Source organism: Simochromis diagramma, unplaced genomic scaffold (assembly GCF_900408965.1).
Source record: "Simochromis diagramma unplaced genomic scaffold, fSimDia1.1 OVJJ01000822.1, whole genome shotgun sequence".
NCBI classification, from domain to species: Eukaryota; Metazoa; Chordata; class Actinopteri; order Cichliformes; family Cichlidae; genus Simochromis; species Simochromis diagramma.
The window spans coordinates 1,108,561-1,127,500 of NW_024387520.1; the positions used below are offsets into that span (position 1 = coordinate 1,108,561).

At 41.0% G+C, this 18,940-nt stretch overlaps 4 protein-coding genes across 7 annotated transcripts; 3 read left to right on the forward strand and 1 right to left on the reverse strand.

Annotated features, from left to right (window-relative positions):
* Positions 1–433: 433 nt before the first annotated feature.
* usp30 (ubiquitin specific peptidase 30) lies at positions 434–7,711 on the forward strand. Of its 2 annotated transcripts, XM_040019332.1 has the most exons (14): positions 434–539; positions 1,451–1,607; positions 2,698–2,807; positions 2,899–3,072; positions 3,523–3,626; positions 3,953–4,051; positions 4,276–4,321; positions 4,407–4,501; positions 4,610–4,669; positions 4,759–4,845; positions 5,034–5,114; positions 5,246–5,468; positions 5,604–5,712; positions 6,755–7,711. In XM_040019332.1, exons 2-14 carry the CDS (start codon positions 1,537–1,539, stop codon positions 7,005–7,007), a joined length of 1,512 nt encoding a protein of 503 aa, XP_039875266.1. In that variant the 5' UTR covers positions 434–539; positions 1,451–1,536; the 3' UTR covers positions 7,008–7,711. The 2 variants fall into 2 exon arrangements, with proteins under 2 accessions (XP_039875266.1, XP_039875267.1); XM_040019333.1 differs by lacking the exons at positions 434–539; positions 1,451–1,607 and adding an exon at positions 1,697–1,885.
* Positions 7,712–9,564: 1,853 nt separating this feature from the next.
* Positions 9,565–12,500, reverse strand: alkbh2 (alkB homolog 2, alpha-ketoglutarate dependent dioxygenase). Of its 2 annotated transcripts, none has more exons than XM_040019338.1 (4): positions 12,389–12,500; positions 10,441–10,737; positions 10,171–10,369; positions 9,565–10,087 (listed from the first exon to the last, which is right to left on the reverse strand). In XM_040019338.1, exons 2-4 carry the CDS (start codon positions 10,718–10,720, stop codon positions 9,751–9,753), a joined length of 816 nt encoding a protein of 271 aa, XP_039875272.1. In that variant the 5' UTR covers positions 10,721–10,737; positions 12,389–12,500; the 3' UTR covers positions 9,565–9,750. The 2 variants fall into 2 exon arrangements, with proteins under 2 accessions (XP_039875272.1, XP_039875273.1); XM_040019339.1 differs by lacking the exon at positions 12,389–12,500 and adding an exon at positions 11,204–11,911.
* Positions 12,003–15,007, forward strand: unga (uracil DNA glycosylase a). Of its 2 annotated transcripts, XM_040019336.1 has the most exons (7): positions 12,003–12,287; positions 12,618–12,818; positions 12,902–12,997; positions 13,529–13,626; positions 13,805–13,893; positions 14,023–14,201; positions 14,284–14,998. In XM_040019336.1, the coding sequence occupies exons 1-7, from the start codon at positions 12,063–12,065 to the stop codon at positions 14,422–14,424; spliced, it is 1,029 nt and encodes a 342-aa protein (XP_039875270.1). In that variant the 5' UTR covers positions 12,003–12,062; the 3' UTR covers positions 14,425–14,998. The 2 variants fall into 2 exon arrangements, with proteins under 2 accessions (XP_039875270.1, XP_039875271.1); XM_040019337.1 differs by lacking the exon at positions 12,003–12,287 and having other exon boundaries at positions 12,486–12,818; positions 14,284–15,007.
* Positions 15,008–15,909: 902 nt separating this feature from the next.
* Positions 15,910–18,507, forward strand: pxmp2 (peroxisomal membrane protein 2). Its single transcript, XM_040019558.1, has 5 exons — positions 15,910–16,071; positions 16,403–16,525; positions 16,726–16,888; positions 17,652–17,771; positions 17,875–18,507. Exons 1-5 carry the CDS (start codon positions 15,962–15,964, stop codon positions 17,941–17,943), a joined length of 585 nt encoding a protein of 194 aa, XP_039875492.1. The 5' UTR covers positions 15,910–15,961; the 3' UTR covers positions 17,944–18,507.
* Positions 18,508–18,940: the final 433 nt, after the last annotated feature.

The following is an 18,940-nucleotide window of genomic DNA, read 5'->3' on the forward strand; positions in this document are numbered from 1 at the left end:
TGGGCACTAGTGTTTCCAAGTACTTTTTTGTCTTCATTTTGAGCGCTATACCAGTTTTCTGTTTAAAATAGTCCAACAAAGATCCCTTTTTTTTTTTTTTTTTTTTTTTTTTAATCTACACTCTTGCTTGGTAACTGCACTCGTGTGCTTTCTTTGAGATAAATGGAAGTTTCTTTGGCATTTTGTTTTCTAAGCCAATGAATTTCACATACACTCACGGAAAAGTCACGTTACGGCAGCAAAGTGAACAGTGCAGAACAAATAGATGCGGTATAACTTATAACAGGGGTGGGCAACTCCAGGCCTCGAGGGCCGGTGTCCCTGCAGGTTTTAGATGTGTCCTTGAACCAACACAGCTGATTTAAATGGCTAAATTAGGTCCTCAACATGTCTTGAAGTTCTCCAGAGGCCTGGTAACGAACTAATCATGTGATTCAGGTGTGTTGACCCAAGGTGAGATCTAAAACCTCGGGGCCTGGAATTGCCCACCCCTGACTTATAACAATAGTGCTATACAGAAAACCTATACACTGTACAAGGTATGAAATTTTCAATTTAAATATATATATATATATATCATACAATATGAAGCTTAGTAGCAGCAAAAAGGGACGTTTGATGCAGAGGTTGTGTGTTTATAGCAGGAAAGGTGGAATGTTGCACCTGTGCTCCAATCATCAGTAGAAAAGGCTACACTTCTGAAGCGACTAGCTCCAAGAGTTGCAATACAATCAAAGCCAGAGAGTTTGAAAACTGAAGGACTTCGTTTTATACATGTCCCCTCTTTTGCAGGTGCAACTATATATATGAAAAAATAGAAGCTGAAATTTAGATTAAAAAAACAAAATTAAACAAAGAAATAAAACAAAATAATAAAGCGCAGATACGTGTTTATCCGTCCACTTGAAATGAAAATAGGACAATGGAAAAGATTACTTTCCTTCTGGCTCTGGCCCTATACCAGAGGGTAAGCCAATCCTTTACTTTCCTCGTGTCATGTGTAAAACAAGTGAGGGGCAGTGTGAGGCAGGGCACAAGTTCCTGGAATTCCCGTAAAAGCCACTTAGCGAGTTTACAGGCCAGATTTAATTGTCTGTCTTCTGAAAAAACAAAACAAAAACATCTGATCTCGTAGGTGCTTACGGCCATTACAACGTTGTAAAAAGAGAAAGGAGAAAATAATTGAAATAAGACCTATGGAAATTTGGAAGGCTTGCACGGTGTTTTGATGGATTAATTTCTTTTCCAAGTGTGAAACCTCTCGTTTTGTTCCACAAAATGTTTTGGGGAACTTGAAGTGTGATTTTAAAAGATTTGTGAAATGTAAATAATTTTGTGGTTTTATTCTGTTTTCTTAAAGAGTCTGATGAAAGCATAAAAACTAATTCAGAATCAAATCAAAACCAACGCATCAGTGCTTCAAGCCCTACTTTTTTTCTTACGACCGCAGGTAATGACGTTACAGGCGTGCCACTCTTCCTTGGGTCCGTCCTGAAACACACCATCAACCATTGAGAGTTCCGCCGAAGGAGCAGGATGTTGTGGTGCAGAGCAAAAAGCTCTGATAAGCTTGTTCAGGAGTTTCTTGGCACTGGACCCGTAATCAGGTAAATCCTCACCACCTGGCACAAAACAGCTTAATTGCAGGTGCACGCGGAAGGAAGAAGCGCGGTCGCGATGCCGCCGCCGTCGTAGGCTTTGGTTGGACCCAAAATGAAACATGCGCAGACTCGCTGTCTGGTTTAATGCCACAGTTAGTAAGCCTGCTACAGGAGATATGCACTGATATTAATGAGGTATAGACTGTTTTTGAACATAGAAGCGTGGGTGCTTATTGATGGAGGATACGTAGGGGCCAGAGGGTAGCCTTACCTCGGAGCTCTCGGTAAGTTAGCCACTACAGCTAAACCTAGCCTGTATGTCCTCTTATGTGAACTGGGTCGTGTTTACTTACTGATAAAGATGGGGTAATTAGTAACGCCAGGGACTTTTAATTTTTTTTTTAACCCACATAATGTTTGTATTGAAGCCGCAAACATCAGTTCAGGCAGTTCAACTGAAGCTTTATCAGAGCAGATGTCGGTGGAGGTTTTCTTTGATGTGATCGAGTCTCGTCGTGTCCTCGTTTACTCCAGATTAACTAATTAGATGTCGGGTTAGTAGATCATAGAGTGGAATTGTTGTGCCCGTTGTTTTGTCTGTGCTGTCTGAGGGGAGAACATTTTACAAATTCTAAATATATTTATATACTCAAATGCTAGGACGACTTATACCAGTGTGACATGTAAGAAAAAGTGGGATTGATGAATAAAAGTTTAATAAAAAAACAGTTTGTAAGAATAAACTTTATGACAGAGCTGATGTTTAATTATATTTCACAGCTTTAGTCTGTAAAGTGTTTGGTGGTATATTAGAGACTTAATATTCATTTTTGGCTTGAACCTTTATCATATTTTGTTTCAAATCCGAGCTGATCGCTTTTATTGGGTGCCAAAAATTTAGTGATGCAAGATATGGTGGCCAAAAAACAACAAAACACACACACCTCCATCATCAATACAACTATCAGTCTATATATATTTAAATGTTACTCTCATGCCTATCCTTTCTGTCCTATTTTTATGAATCCTCCCCCCATGTCTGATCCCTTGCTGTGTTTTGTTGATAGGAATATGTTGTTGTCGTTGTTGTTTTTAGAAACAAGATGATAAAGAACTGGGGCGTCATTGGTGGGATAGCTGCTGCGGTTGCAGCTGGAGTATACGTTTTGTGGGGTCCAATCACAGAGCGAAAGAAAAGAAAGAGAGGTAAGAGCTGTTGTGACCGTGTGGCGCACACATTATATTTATGGCACTGTTTACATTGCAGCAAACTACAGTGACTCGTGGTTCCCTGCAGGTATGGCACCAGGTCTTTTAAACTTGGGGAACACCTGCTTTCTGAACTCGTTACTTCAGGGCTTAGCAGCATGTCCGTCGTTCATCAGGTGGCTGGAGAAGTTTGCAGCTCTGCCTTCAATCCAGTCCTGCAAAGACAACCAGCTATCCACGACACTGCTCCAGCTTCTCAAAGGTACATAAAATTCAAATTCAAATTCAAATTTTTATTTGTCACGTACACAGTCATACACAGTACGATATGCAGTGACTGTCTGGCAACTGCTCGTGACCTAAGAAAACAAAAAAAAAGCTATGAATACGATAGGAATACATAGAAAAATTAAAAAGGGTAATTTTACTAGGAAGGATAAAATAAATTAGGTTAAAAGGAAATAACTGTCCACCAAATTAGAATGAAGGGTAATTTAACTGGAAAGACTAAGATAAAATTCTAAATTAAGTTGAAAACAGAACGTACAACCAGACACAATCTAGAACTCTATGCATGTATGAAGAATATATAAATTATTCTAACGCAGCTGTACCGTATGACTGGAAAACCAGTGTGTCATATAAGCACAGTGTACTGGACATGCTGAGTTCCTCTGAAATTTTCACATGGAGGTTGTTTCTGCACTGACAGCGCTATCCAGTGATGAGCCAGGTGAGGATGATGTTCTTGATGCTGGATGTCTCCTGGATGTCCTCAGACTGTACAGATGGCACATCAGCTCATTTGAAGAGCAGGTCAGTCGGTATTATTGCTGATATTGTTGTTTTTATTTCAAATGAATAGTGCAGTGCACTAGTACTTTTCCTCATTGACCCAATCTCACACACATTCAGCAACTTAATCTGCCTCCAGGCTTTTTTTTTTTAATTTTTTTTTTTTTTTTTTAAACATTCACATACACTGTCATTCTGAGGGATGCATTGGGGGCAACTCAGCGTTCATTATCTTCTAGGACATGTCTGGAGGAGCAGTGGATCGATCCACCAGCTTTAGATTTGTATACAATTTGCTCGTCCACCTCATAACCGTTGTGTGTTTGTGTTGGTTCATCCCTTCTTAGGATGCACATGAGCTGTTTCATGTCCTTACATCTTCTCTGGAAGAGGAGCGAGATCGTCAGCCCAAAGTCACAAATCTGTTTGATATGCACTCCCTTGAGGTAATTCATTTTTCTCGCCATTTCTCTTGCATGTTGCATCCATTCCAATACACTCTGTAGAGTCTTCTAGAACAATGAAGCACAATTGTAATCTGGAGTTTGTAGGCCATAATAATCCAAAGATTGCCTCTTACACTCTAAAAATCTCAGTTGGCCTCTGTGCCTTTGAAGTATCAGAAATATGTGTCTAGTTATTCTTTGTGTGTGTGCTTATTTTATACCAGAGTCTCCCAGATCAAGATGAGAAAACTATGACATGCAGAAGTCGAGGTGAGAAGGAGTAGAAATCATAGATCCTAGATGATAAAACCAAAACAAAGTTGTATTTCATTTGAGTGAAATTCTCATTTGGCAGCTCCCCTTCATCCAATACCAAGTCCGTGGAAGTTTCAGCATCCGTTTCATGGTCGGTTAACAAGCAACATGTTCTGCAAGCGCTGCGAGCTACAGGTGAGTTTTTTGTTTGTTTGTTTTGTCTTTTTGAGGGGAAAAAAAAAGGAAAATTACTGTTTGTCTTCTTTCAGGATGTGATTTTATACCTCTGCTTTGCATTTTTAGAGTCCAGTGCGGTACGACTCGTTTGATAGTCTTTCCCTGTCCATTCCTTTACCTCAGTGGGTAAGTGAAAATGTATCTTGTGCTGTGTACACAACAGTATATTTCATGGTTGTTCTGTTTGTTATAATATGACTTGTACTTGTTCTCAGGGGCGGCCGATCTCTCTAGATCAGTGTCTTCAGCACTTTATCTCTTCGGAAACCATCAAAGAAGTGGAGTGTGAAAACTGCACCAAGGTACACTGACTTCCATATCAGTGCCAAGCTAAACTGTGGCAATCCTCTCATTAAATGATTTACTCAGTGAAAGATTTGAAGTGGGGAGGTCGCCTGAAGAGGAACAAAAGGTCCAGTTGTTTCTTTCACAGGTCTATTTTTTGCTGATTTTATGTATAAATTTTAAGTTTTTGATCATTTTTCCTCAGCTTCAACAAGCAACCACGATAAATGGACCAGTTGTAGAAAGCCAAAGGACAACATTTGTTAAACAGCTAAAACTGGGGAAGGTAAGTAGTCTCTTTTGGTTAAGCATTAATAACCCAAGTATTTATTTTCCTTTTAGAAACTCTGTACATGGCAAATGCTAGTACTTACCCAGCTTGAGGTTGAAGGGTAAATGATTGGCAGTCTTTGTTAGCTCCCCCAGTGCCTTTGCATCCATTTGCAAAGATTGACGTGGTCGAGTGAAGGAACCCCCATCAAACGACAGGAGCATGTGCAGTTTGCAGAGTATCTATCAATGGACCATTACAAACACAACACTTCCACACAGAGGAGTCAGCGGCTCAGATGCACTGCAAAATCCATAAAGGCTGAAAGCAGAGACGATTCAGTAGAAAAACCCTCTGCCAATGGCTCCGGTATGTTGGAGTTCTTGCATCTGTATTATTATTATTATTATTATTAATAATAATAATAATAATAATAATAATAATAATAATATTATTATTATTAAGTTTATTTTATTCATGCATTTATTGTATTTCGTGTTTCAGATTCAGAGCATCATAACAACAACAAACCTTTTTCTAATGGAACTTGTTCATCGGTCCTCCTTCACACTTCTGGTGTGAACCCACAGCTCAGCCTCACATATGACTACAGGTAATCAATAAGGAACTCAAATATATCAGGGTATTCAGTGGTGATCTGGTAATTGAAATCCCTTTTTCCGCATTGGCAGAATTAGCAGATCTCAATGTGTCTACAGATTTTTATTTTTTTCTAGTAGAGCTAAAACCAACACATATGGACAAAAGTACTGGGCCACCTACACATTACACCCACAGGAGCTGCTCAGCTGTGGAAACTCCTACCATGAAGCTCCCGGCAAACAGTTTTTGTGCTGATGTTAATGCCAGAGGAGGTTTGGAGCTGCCACTATGGATTACATTTACACAGTATGCACTTCGCTGACTGACTCCGCTCTGTAATTTTATGTGGTCTGTCACTTTGTGGCTGTGTAGCTGTGGTTCTTGAACACGTCCACTTTGCAATAATACCACTTTTGGTAGAATATCTAGAAGAAGTTACACAAACTGACCTGTTGCAACAGCAGCATCCTATTACAGCTCTACCCTCGAGTTCAATGAGCTCTTTAGTACAACCCGTTCTTTCCCAAATGTTTGTAAAGGCAAACTGCATTGCTAGGTGATTGATTTTTGTAAATCTATGGCAATGGGATGGCAAACAGTTCAAAGATTAAGCGTAGTGGCCCAACACTTTTGTCCCTATAGCGTGTATTAAACTTAACAAGCCTTTCTACTGAAAGCTAAACTATCACGAAGCCGAAGTTTCATTGTTTAAACGCCAAGTAGGCTACCCAAAGGAAATCTACAGCTTCGTCTTAGACCTATTTTTGCTCTCATACACCTACACTAAGTACTATACAAGAAGAACCCAGTATCCCTATATTATATTTAAACAACATCGATACCATTACCAGCATTTCTATTTAATAACATTCAAAACAATAACTTTCATTGTTTCTGACATCCATTGTCTGTCACAACCTTATTAACGAACGCACCGGTGAAAATGAACCGAAACAAAGACTGCATCCAAAAATCGTGCATGCAGATTGTTCCACACAGGGTCTAAGCGAGGACTAATCATAAACTACGTGTATTTGTCCCGTTCCTTCCAGTTCTACAGAGTACCTTTTCCAGCTCACGGCGGTGCTGGTTCACCACGGTGACATGCACTCAGGACATTTCGTCACCTACCGCCGCAGTCCCTCCTCATCTCGCAGCTCTTCGCCCTTCAGCTGCCAGTGGCTGTGGGTGTCAGACGATTCGGTACGCAAAGCCAGCCTGCACGAGGTGCTGTCTTCCAACGCTTACATGCTCTTTTACGAGAGAGTTCGAAGGCTTGGCCTCTCTCTGCAGTCAGAGCAGTAACCAAAGGCTCGCAGCCTGAATGACTTCTGCCTTTCCAGTCATACTGTCACACTCGATGTGGCAGGGGACAGCACGGTTACCAACAGGTGGCTTTGTGAACATGACACCAGAGAAGAAAGCTATCCTAGAGTTGTCCTAGGGTGTAGTGTGATGTGTTGTGGACACCTTGCCTGCTGCTCTGCTCCAGAGGAGGAGCCTTTTAATCCCAAAGATAATAAAACTGCAGGATTTTTGTGTTATCGTTTATCGGTAAGCTACTTTTTCTTTGACATGTAATAATTTATGTAACACCTCAACTTCTACCAGATAAAGAAAGAGGAACATTAAACGCTGCATCGGCCACAACATTAAAAACCACTGACAAGCAAAATGAGTAATGGTTGTCATCACTGGTGCCATGATCTGCTGGAAAACCTATGGGTCATGGTATATGGATGCTACTTTGGTACACTCCACCCACCTAAAGACTGTTGCATCCCAAGCAATGGCACTCTGTGGCAGTATCCTCCTCCAGCAGCATATTTACGTGTGTGTGTGTGTGTGTGTGTGTGTGTGTGTGTGTGTGTGTGTGTGTGTGTGTGTGTAAAAAGCGGTTTGAGTAGTCAGGACTAGAAAAGCTCTAAATAAATGCAGTCCATTTACCATATTCCCAGCTTCCAAATCCTGATCTGATGGAGAGGCTTCATCCTGCAAGCAGATTAAAACCAAAATGATTTTGGTGACACCACAATATTAGACTGGTGGTTTTACTGTTGTGGCTTATTGGTGCAGTCTATGCCAAGATAATAACCCTACAAACTGTGGTTCACAGTGAAAGCGTACAGTGTTTAGGCTGGCTCAAAAGTTGGCTAGAGGTGTGGCTTCTGGTGTTTAAATGTGAATACACCCTAGGCTGCTTCAAGGTGTTCCTATTATTTTGTCCATTGCCTTCAAGTGGCTCATTAGGACTTGTCAGTGATTATATTTAGGAGCTGTTGCATATTCTGAAAAGTCACAAAGGTGGAATTATCCTTGACTCCGGTTCTTTATCAGATGTAGTTTGCCTAATCCTTCTCAGCAGTGTATGTAAACCCAGAGCAGTAATAATGTTTCTATTGACACGGTTTCTGTTTGATTATTTTTGCTGTTTCTAGTGAACCCAACTCTATCACGATTTATAAAACTGCACGTTTGTGGTTTAAGTGCCATATTGTCTTAAATGCCCGAGATTTTAAACACTTGGAACCATGAGTGCTACAATTAATGTGAACGGGGCCCTTCCTTGAAATGTGACACATCACAGCCAGTTGACATGCTGTGGGTGTTTTTAAACAGGTTAATAAGAGACGTGCCCTTAGTTAACATGACTACAGAAATCTGCAGTCATGTTAACTGTTTGTTTATAATTAATAATGTATAACTTTTGACCAACGAGGACAAAATGAGCAGTGATCTGTTGCAAAACTGCTTAATTTTTGCAGTTTGCACTAGTGTATATTCATGTGAGATTGTATTTGTGTGCAGTCTGTAAGGTGATCGTTTTCAGGCATTAAAAGCATTAAAAATGGTCTTTAGAGTGTTTTATTAAAGCAAGAACATTTTTTGGTACGTTTAAGAGATTGTTAAATAAGCTTATGTTAATCACCCCATTATTTAAGCGTCTTTGAATGAAATACAGTTAATTTGAAAACTGCTCAATTTGCAAGAGGTTTAAAAGTATACTTGTTACTGGTATACCAAAGGCAGCAAATCTTTTATTAGGGTGAACATTTGATCACCCTAATCAAACTGCTGATCTACTTGGGCCTTTCCCACACAATCATCTCTGAGGTTTACAGAGTGTGGTCTGAAAAGGAAAATACCCAGTGAGCTGCAGTTCTAAGTGCCAGAGTCGGAGAAGACTGTCCAGACTGCCTCCAGCTGATCTGAAAGAAACCGTAACTCAACCACTTGTTACAACCAAGGCATGCAGAAGAGCATCTCTGAATGCTGGAACTGCAAAGCAGATGGGCTACAGCAGCAGGAGACCACACTGGGTGCTACTCTTTTCAGCTAACACTAGAAAATTGAGGCTACAATTGGTATAGTCTTACCAAAATTTGCCATCTAATGATTGTGGCAGCAATCTAATAGAGCACCTTTGGGATGTGGCGGTGAACAGATAATTTGCATCATGGATCTAAAACAACTACATGATGCTATCATGTCAACATGGACCAAAATACCTGGGGACTACTCTGAAGGTAAAAGGGGTCCAACCTAATAAATTGGCGAGTGTATATAACCTTGGAATCTGACAACTCTGGAACATAAAAAAAAAAGCTCCTGTATCAACAAATATTTCCATATCCAGGGAACAAACTGATGCTGAAGTCATGCACCCCCCTCTCATACCCATTAAGCCCATTAAAGAGAAGTCTGATTAAAGCAGTCTACATTTGGACCAACCTGACAATCCACTAAGAAGTACATTTTCATTGTTTACATGCCTTTCCTTTAAATGCAACCCAGCGACCTTTTACTTTCCAGAGCTGCTAGAGTACAGCAGCAGCAGTCCAATCAATGAGAACTAACAATCTCACAAGTCAACTGTTTACATTTATTGATCTGAAGGCTTTGCCTTCTTTTCGAACAGAAACATGAATATGAGTTGAGCAAAGTTAAATGCTGATTCACTGAAAAAAAATAAGACTGTCTTCCTCCAGAGTGTCAAGTTGCTTAAATTGGAGCTGTGCTGTTAGTGGCTGTGCACATGGCCATGTCCCTAACTTACACCCGGCTTTGGCTTGCTCTCACGCTTGCTGTCCAGCAGAATGCGCCTGAATGTGAGGTTAATGCGAGGCAGGAGGATCTTCTTGCGGACAGGGAGGCTGTGGTACCAGAAGGTGTTAGTCGGCGGGTTCATGAGGAGCAGGCTTCCGTGAGCGAGCTCCAGCTTCACAGGTTCAATTTGTCGGCGGCTCTGCTTTCCTCGCGAGTCTCTGTGTTTGAAGAAGAAGTCCCGCGCTGCTCCCAGAGAGACCGACGCGATGGGACAGCCGGGGTCCAGCTCCTTCTCGTCGTCACGGTGCTCGCCCATGTGATCTTGCCCATCTTTGTACCTGATGGAGAAAAGTGTGTTGATCAGTAAAACCTCCAAATCTCAAAACTGTGACATTTACAGCTTGCATCAGTCATTTCTCACCTGTTAACCAAGACAAAGTTGAATGTCTGTCCTGTCATTTTAGTGACAGTGTCTCGAATGTATTCCAAAGTTGGAGTCCATGGGCAGGCTATACGCCTCACCCCAGAATAAGTGTACGTTAGGCCTGCGTCTCCATACGTGGCCTGCTTTCTCGGTATGTTGTACACCTTTCCATACACCTGGACCTTTGACTCTTCACCTGGAACAAGTGCAACAGTTAATGCACTGCAACTTCTGCTCATAACTTTAAAGAAAACAGGGTTGATGTACCTGTTGCATACACCACCTCCTCCTCCAGCTGTGTAAAAAGGCAGTCTGCCTCCTCTTTAGAGAAAAGCAGTGCATAATCACAGTCTAGTCCCTCTGCTTCTATTTTTTGCCAGGGAACAGGATTGGAGAACTCTGCAAAGGCTGCATCCTCATCATCTTCAGAGTCTTCCTCCTTTATTTTCTCGTCTCTTTCCTGTTTAATCTTTTTTCTTGGACTTCCTGCTGGAGTGTCACTGGTGCAGCGACGTTTGTTCCGATCCTGAATCACAAACTTTTCCATTGGTGGATTTTTAATACCTGAGTGATGGAAAGAGGAAACATTAGCATTCCTCAAAGATTTTGGTCCATATTAACACGACAGCATCACACAGTTGCTGCAGTCTGGTGCACATCCATGATATGAATCTCCTGTTCCAACACATTCCAAAGGTGCTCTACTAGATTCAAATCTGATGACTGTGGAGACCATTTGAGTACAGTGAACTCATTGGCATGTTCAAGAAACCAGTTTGAGATTATCTTAGTTTTGTGGCATGGTGTGTTATCCTGCTTGAACCAGGCATCAGAAGATAGATTCACTGTTGGGACAGACATGGTCAGCAAAGCTGTGGGGTTTAAACAACGCTCAGTTAGTAGTAAGTGTGCCTGTGAGTGTACTAAGAAAATATCCTCCACAGCATTACACCACCTGCAGCCTGGACCTTTGATACAAAGCAGGACTGATCATTGCTTTCATGCTCTTTACTCCATATTCTGACCCTACCATCTGAATGTTGCAGCAGAAATCCAGACTTATCAGACCAGGCAGCGTTTTTCTAATGTTCTAATGTTCTTTATCCAATTTTGGTGGCCACTGCATCCTGCTTGCTGTAGCCCGTTTGCGTCAAGCTTCAGCTGTTGTGAGCAAGTGTTTATTTGACTTCCTGTAGCCTTCCTATGAGCTGGAAGTAGTCTGGTCAGTGTCTTCTGACATCAAAAAGGCATTCTCGTCCACTGAGCTCACTGGATATTTTTCTTTTCTTCAGACCATCCTCTGTAAACACTAAAGATGGGTGTGTGGTCAAATCCCAGCAAACCAGCAGTTTCTGAAATACTCAGAACAGCCTGTCTGTCACCAAAAACCATGCCACGTTCACCTTTCCCCCCACTATGGTGCTCAGTTTGGACTTCAACAGGTCTTCCTCGCTATGTCTGCATTTCTAAATGCACTAAAATTCTATTATGTGACGCAACTGGCCGACCTGCATTATGGGCAGTTGACCCGGTATACCTAACAAAGTGGCCGGTGAGTGCATGTTTAGTTTACCGGAAAGAAGAACAACAGAAAATATGCTCAGTTATTTTGCATGAAAAATGACTCAAAACTGATTTAAATATGAGGCTTTCTGGTCATCATTACGTGGACGTTTTGTTTCGTTCTACAAACACCTTAAATAACAACAACAAAAAAATCCCTAAAAACGTCAGACAGACACTTTTTTTTATTCATGTAAATAGACGCTTATCCTTATGCTAGGTGCTGCACGCTTACTTTTAACAACATAAAACGCCAAACAGTAGTGTGTCTTGAACACCCCTCAGCTCATTAACATATCGCTGTGCCGTCACTGTTTAGGCGCCAAATGTGTTATTCCCACTTGGGGAGATTTGGGTTTCGGAGCAGCAGACTGCTGTTTTATTCTCATTCCGGGTATTTTTTTGAACTCTCTTGGTTTACAGCAGGTTACCACCGCACTGTTTTAGACAAAATGATTGGACAGAAGACTATTAACTCATTTTTTTCGCCAGTTTCGAAGAAGAGGACTTCTACGGAGTTAATTGAATCCGAGGAGGATGCAAACGAGCCGGTGAGTGTCATTTCTTTTTTAAAACAGTTTAAATTTTAAGAGTTAAATATGTACCTTATAAATTTTATATTAGCTTGTTGGCATGTATTTAAAAAACTTACAGTTGAGTCATGAGCGTTTCAGACACTGGGAGATTTGTAGTTTCCCGCGACGCGTTCGCGTACTCCAAGCTGCGTTCAAAGCCACCGCTGTGTTGTTGGTGTTCAGCGTGACACTCGCAGCGCGACTATGATTCCACCGCTTTGTCGACACTTTCTGAAGCCGTTTAGACCCCCGGCTGTCCGCTTCTCACCAGTTCTATGTGTTTCTCAATACATTAAAATTATCCAGAAAAAGCAGAAGGGCTGTGGGGTGGAGACGGAGCAGAGCAGCCCACGCCCTGCCCCTCTGTCCCCGGAGCAGCTGGAGAAGATCGCCCGCAACAAGAAAGCGGCGCTGGAGAGACTGTCTTCCGTTCAAACACCACCAGGGTTCGGGGAGAGCTGGAGGAAGGCGCTGTCGGCTGAGTTTGGAAAGCCGTACTTCAAACAAGTGAGAAGAGGAGGAGACGGGATACTGCACACTGTGTCTCTGTTGTTTTGAACAGTTATAGTGACTTCACATCTCTCCCACAGCTGACGAGTTTTGTTTGTGAAGAGAGGAAACGCCACACAGTTTACCCACCTGCTGAACATGTATTTACCTGGACACAGATGTGTGACATCCGAGATGTAAGTGTGTAAACTGACAATCGATGCCATGTACAGATTGAGCTTCAGTGACACTGGTTGTTAGACGTAGACATAGACTTTGTTTCATCCAACAGTGGGGAAATTCACTTGTTACAGTTTTTCTTTTTTTTTGCTGTTATTATATTTGTAGATGTACATAAAGCGCAGTGGGAGTGATAATGATACACATGTATTTTTAGACGGTATTTATTCTGTGTGTATACTGTACAGTGCGACTGTTGTTGGGATGAAGGAACGGTCTGCTGCTCGAGAAGCTGCTCGGGGCCTCCACAGTCTTATGCACGGGGTGTGAGGTGTTGTCCATAATCGACATTAGTTTGGCTAACGTCCTCGTCTCACCCACTTCCTCTATGGGGTCTAGGGGGATTATGCAGGACCGAGCCAACCCTCTCTGTGCTGCCATCTCCCCAGCAGACAACTGCATAAAAAAATTTCCTGCGTGATGTATTATCTGAGGTGTCCTTTACTCTGTCACAGTCGCCTAACCCAAACGTGTGTCTACAATTCCAGGTAAAAGTGGTGATCCTTGGCCAGGATCCATATCACGGTCCTAACCAAGCTCATGGATTGTGCTTCAGTGTGAAGAGACCGGTGCCTCCTCCCCCCAGGTTTGAAGCCCTTCACTACCTCTGATGGGGGAAAAACACATATAAATGGCTTTCTTCATGCCATTTCTTCTTTCTTCTTCTGTGAATGAATAACTTTCATACCTACTTGTTCCCTGTGTTGGAAATTTGTGAGTTAATTGAAATCAGTGCTGTTGAGTCAGATCCTTTTCATTTCCAGCTTGGAGAACATGTTCAAAGAGCTGAGCTCTGACATCAAAGGCTTCCAGCACCCGGGACATGGAGATCTGACTGGATGGGCCCAACAAGGTACTTGAAAAAAAACAAAACAAAAAAAACCCATTTTGTTAAATGTTTAATCATAGTTCCACAATAAGAGAGCTGCAACAAACCTGCTCTCCTTTTTTTTTTTTTTTTTTTTTTGACCTTGCTCATCAGGAGTGCTGTTGCTCAACGCTGTGCTGACTGTCCGAGCGCACCAGGCCAACTCCCACAAAGACCGAGGCTGGGAGGCGTTCACTGACGCCGTGGTGCAGTGGCTCAGCAAAAACCTGGAGGGCCTCATCTTCATGCTGTGGGGATCATATGCTCAGAAGAAAGGAGCTGCTATAGACAGGGTCAGTTGTTTTAATTCAGGCTCATTCAGCTTAAGCTTTATAATGTGTTTTCATACTAAGTTTTCTCTCTGTGTGTTTATAGAAACGTCACCACGTCTTGCAGGCTGTTCATCCGTCTCCCCTGTCTGCTCATCGGGGGTTTTTTGGGTGCAGACACTTCTCAAAGGCCAACGAGCTGCTACAAAAATCTGGAAAGTCTCCCATTGACTGGAAAGCACTTTGAATTCTAGTTTTCTAGCATGTGTTCAACTACAGACCAAAACACCCATAAGCTTTCCTGCAACCTGTTTTTGCATCTTCTTAGTATTGGCAGCTTTTTCTGTATAGTTTTTTTGAAAGCCTTTTGGCTAAAGCTTACTGTTGAACTGCATATCTTTGTATGCACATAACAGTTTCCATGTTGTAAATATGTTTTGTACACTATTGCTCTTTTTAGGTTAAACAATAAAGTTCCTTTTTTGTTCTTACTTTTTTACATAAATGTTGGGTTAATTAAAGTGATTCCAAAAGGCAGATATAGTGTTTTAAGGCCGGGCATGTTGACTACCTCTGACGTCTGTAACACTGAGTTCTGTTAGGGTCTGCTGTTGAATAAGGGTAGTTTTTTTTTCTCACAGTAATTTAAAGTAGTTCATAGTTTTGTAAACTATTAAATTGAAAAATAATCTGAGGGACCAACTAAAACTATTTTCTCCTAAATGGGGTGTAAGTAGAAGTATAAAGTAGCATACATCATAAACTATAAATCAACATTGTGCTTTCATACTTAGATGGATACACTTTTGGGTTTAACCTAGGCTAAAAAAACAAACTGCTTTTAAACTTTAACATAAAGTAGTCAGAGTCATTGTAATGTTCTTGTTACAGGTTAGCTGTGTCTAATATAACCAAAAATTATATGATATAAATGTTTATAATATCTGTTGTACATTTATAGGTCTACTCCGATCTATAAATCTGTAAGGCACATGTGAAGGTTGTAAACTGGAAAACTGAGATATGCTGTGGAAACTGAATACTTTTTTAAGAAGAAACATTTTTTAAATTTCTTGATTCATGCTCAATTACCTTGCTGTGAGGGGCCCATGCTAACTAGTGCTGACCAAAAGAGGTCACATTGCAGATTAATTTAATAATTTTCTTTCTAATAATAATAATCATAGGAAGAAGAAAGTATATAGTTTCCCTTGCTGTGTATTTATTCACCACTCTGCATTTAATGATCAGTTATTAATAATCTCGGGGCCCAACCAGTCACGGCTAATGTCCGTCCCTCTATGCGCCTGGTTATGCTGAAGGTTTCTTCCTGTTAAAAGGTGGTTTTTCTTTCTTTCTTTTATTTTATGTACTTCAAGTTTATGGAGCATTTATGCAGCATACACCAAAAAAAAAAATACAGACCTTAACTAATTTAATTACATGTACATTTCCCATCTAGCATACACGCAATTTAAAATATTAAATCTGGTCGAATGAAATGTACTTGATTGATATATATTTAGTTTATACCAAGGGTGATTAATTATTTACTAAATAAACATTTTATTTTACGTATTTCAACTGCATTTTACTCAAAATTATTGCTTAATGGTGGATGTTGAAATTAAGGTGAATTTTTTTTTCTTTTCTTTCCTTTTCATGCTCGTTTCCGAACTGTTTCGGATGTAGACGTCATTGCATGGCGCCACCAGTGACGCAATGACGTCGACAGGAAGAGAGGCGGTAGTGGTAGTAATATTCACACAGGTAGAAAACTGAGAATGCCCGTGCAGAGCAGCCCCGTGCGGGACTCCTCCGTACATTTCAGGTTACTCCAGCAGTACCTGGTCCTCCTGAAGAAATACCCCATCCTGACTAAATCTGTAACCAGGTCAGTACACGTCGCGTTTCTGCACTTTGACAGTGTTGCAAGTTAGAAGCTCCCATTTACTGACAGCTAAACCACTGTACTGTAGTCAGGTTTCTTGGGACGTTTATTACACTGTAACTAAGAAAAGTGTTTTTATCAGTGTTTTGTTTCCTGCTCGTCTTCAGGTCTTTTAAGACTTTGTTTGCATTGAACGCACACTCATTTTGTCACAGCACTGCTTTTAGCCAATCAGCATCTGTCCTGAAAACCTCCCCCACTTAGTCTTTTGCAAGTGGACTATTGATACTTATTGACAGTTGTGTGTGTGTGTGTGTGTCCTTTGTATTTTCAGTGGCATCCTCTCTGCTTTAGGAAACCTTCTGTCTCAGTTTGTGGAGGCGAGAAAAAAAGCCCAGAAGGGAGCTCCTGTCAGTAATATCGATGCAGCTGGAGCTGCACGCTATGCCATTTATGGGTGAGATCCAGTAAAGAAAGCAGACTGAGCACTGACTTGTTTTAAGGCTGCAGGTCTGTGATTGTGATGTTGTTCCAGTTAGACTCTGATAAAACTAATCGAACACTGTCCAATGTTATTGGTGTCTGTGATAACACGGTTATGTGATAACATTTAGATGTTCTTCTGCTATTCATATTTGCCCTTGTTGTGTGTTTCAGGTTGCTTATTACAGGACCCGTGAGCCACTTGTTTTACCAGCTGATGGAAGTATGGATTCCCACCACAGATCGGTTTTGTGTAGTCAAACGTCTGCTGCTGGACCGGCTTATTTTTGCCCCGGGCTTTCTGCTCCTTTTCTACTTTGTAATGAACATCCTGGAGGTGGGTCATCTCAGACACCATTGCTTTCAAATTAGCTCAGTATAGAGGGACACCTGCTCTCTAATGCAAAAAAAGTCATGTCAAAACTGAGGCAGCAGAGGCCCTCACCTCATTTAATTATTTCTTAATTTATCAAAACAGCTCACACAACTTAGGAGTCCAGTTTTGCTTTTTCATTGCACTGGAATGGTGTTTAAGCGTAGTTGTTGTGGTTCAATGAACAACAATTTATTATGCAAAAAAAAAAATCGAAGTATATGTCACATTTGAGATTTCTAGAACTTATACACACCATTGCCAGTATCTTAACAAGCTTTAATGCCATACATATGTCCTAACATTGGACTGGCACTATGATGTACACTCATTGGCCAATTTATTAGGGACACCTTGCTACTATTGAGCTGGATCTACTTTTGTCTTCAGAACTGTCTTGATTTTTTTTTATGGCACAGAAGGTGCCGGAGACATTCCTCAGAGATTTTTGTCTGTAGTGACATGATGGCATCGCACAGATTCTGCAGATTTGTTGGTTGCATGTCTCCAATTCCACTGCATCCCATAGGTGCTCTATTCGATTGAGATCTGGTGATTGTGGAGGCCATTTGAGTACAGTGAATTCATTTTCATGCTCATCTGACACCAAGAACCTGGCAAAGTACCCGATTCAACCTGGACATTTACCATAGTATTAATTATCATGTCCACGATATAAAGATTTTATATATAAGCGTGTAATATGACTGTAACCACTGTCCCTTAGGCTAAAGGATGGACTGATTTTGAAAAGAAGATGAGAAGAAGTTATTGGACCGCTTTGAAGATGAACTGGAAAGTTTGGACCCCTTTCCAGTTCATAAACATCAACTTTGTCCCTGTTCAGGTACACATTTCACTTCATTTCATCAGACAATGAGTTATTTTCTGTCGCCACATGTAATTAATTTCTTCGCACCTTCTGTTTCTGTGTACATTTCTGGTTTCAGTTCCGAGTGCTGTTTGCCAACATGATCGCCTTATTTTGGTATGCCTACCTTGCATCTGTGAGAAAATGATGCTACCAAGATGTCTCTAGAGAAAACACATCTTCAGGAAACAGTTTTGGCATATTTGTAAATGCCTAAAAACTGAGATCGTACAACAGACTGTTACGTTTACTGCCGTAAATCTGTGCCTAATCTGGTCACTAATTTTCACATACACAAGCAATTAAATTTAAAGTGGACTGAAACCATTACCACTTGTTGCTGTAACATTTTAAATACTCGACTTGAAATTTATATTTTAACAGTGTAAGATCTAATAAACTATTACTTTATATGACTGAGAGTCTCTCATAAACATTGAGAATGACAGCCCCACCTTCCTGAGCTGACACAGGCAGAGGAAATGTGAAGAGACGTAGGCTCCTGTTGTTAACTTTATTCTTTGTAATACGTACAGTTAACATGTATTTGTCATGACAGAATCACCAACGTGTTGATTTGTATGAGTTACTTATCTGTTGTGCCAAAAGAAAACACAGATTTGCAAACTGGTTAATGAACCCATATTGTACGGTCTATGGGAATGTTCTTGTTTTTCCAAAATAAAAGCACTAATAAATATGATAAATGAGATAAGTCAAGCTTATAATATTAAATAACATAAATGGGTTTTCTGAACCATTTTAAAGTGTCCTCAGCCTCCTGTCAGGTGCAAAGTCATGCAGATGGTGCTGTGGTTTCTGACGTTGTAGTCCTCCAGTTTGCCATCCTGCATCTGTCGGCCTTCATGAATGAGGCTCTGCTGGCTCGCTGGCACCCCCTCTCTTTTCTCGACTCTGTTCTTGAAGTTGCTCACAGTCTCGCCGGGTTGGATGTCATAGGTGCTCAGCTGTCCCTTATCATTTCTGTGGCACAAGGACTGTTACAGATGAACCTGCATACTGGGTTTTGCTGGGTAATATGACCAAGATACAGCCAGAGGTTGGCCATAAGATAGACTTCTCCTCTTCAGCTGCCCAAAAAAAGGCTCTCAATCAAAACATAAACAGACCATCTGTAGTGACAG

Bases quoted from the DNA above. Each gene is read 5' to 3' on its own strand.
- pxmp2 (XM_040019558.1), top strand. From the start codon at position 15,962: ATGCCCGTGCAGAGCAGCCCCGTGCGGGACTCCTCCGTACATTTCAGG. The intron at 16,526-16,725 runs GTGAGATCCAGT...TGTGTGTTTCAG, and splicing joins GCACGCTATGCCATTTATGG to GTTGCTTATTACAGGACCCG. The intron at 16,889-17,651 runs GTGGGTCATCTC...ACTGTCCCTTAG, and splicing joins TTGTAATGAACATCCTGGAG to GCTAAAGGATGGACTGATTT.
- alkbh2 (XM_040019338.1), bottom strand. From the start codon at position 10,720: ATGGAAAAGTTTGTGATTCAGGATCGGAACAAACGTCGCTGCACCAGT. The intron at 10,370-10,440 runs GTACATCAACCC...CACTTGTTCCAG, and splicing joins GGAGGTGGTGTATGCAACAG to GTGAAGAGTCAAAGGTCCAG. The intron at 10,088-10,170 runs GTGAGAAATGAC...TTTCTCCATCAG, and splicing joins AACTTTGTCTTGGTTAACAG to GTACAAAGATGGGCAAGATC.
- unga (XM_040019336.1), top strand. From the start codon at position 12,063: ATGTGTTATTCCCACTTGGGGAGATTTGGGTTTCGGAGCAGCAGACTG. The intron at 12,998-13,528 runs GTAAGTGTGTAA...CTACAATTCCAG, and splicing joins AGATGTGTGACATCCGAGAT to GTAAAAGTGGTGATCCTTGG. The intron at 13,627-13,804 runs GTTTGAAGCCCT...TTTCATTTCCAG, and splicing joins CCGGTGCCTCCTCCCCCCAG to CTTGGAGAACATGTTCAAAG.
- usp30 (XM_040019332.1), top strand. From the start codon at position 1,537: ATGTTGTGGTGCAGAGCAAAAAGCTCTGATAAGCTTGTTCAGGAGTTT. The intron at 4,052-4,275 runs GTAATTCATTTT...ATTTTATACCAG, and splicing joins TTGATATGCACTCCCTTGAG to AGTCTCCCAGATCAAGATGA. The intron at 4,322-4,406 runs GTGAGAAGGAGT...CTCATTTGGCAG, and splicing joins TATGACATGCAGAAGTCGAG to CTCCCCTTCATCCAATACCA.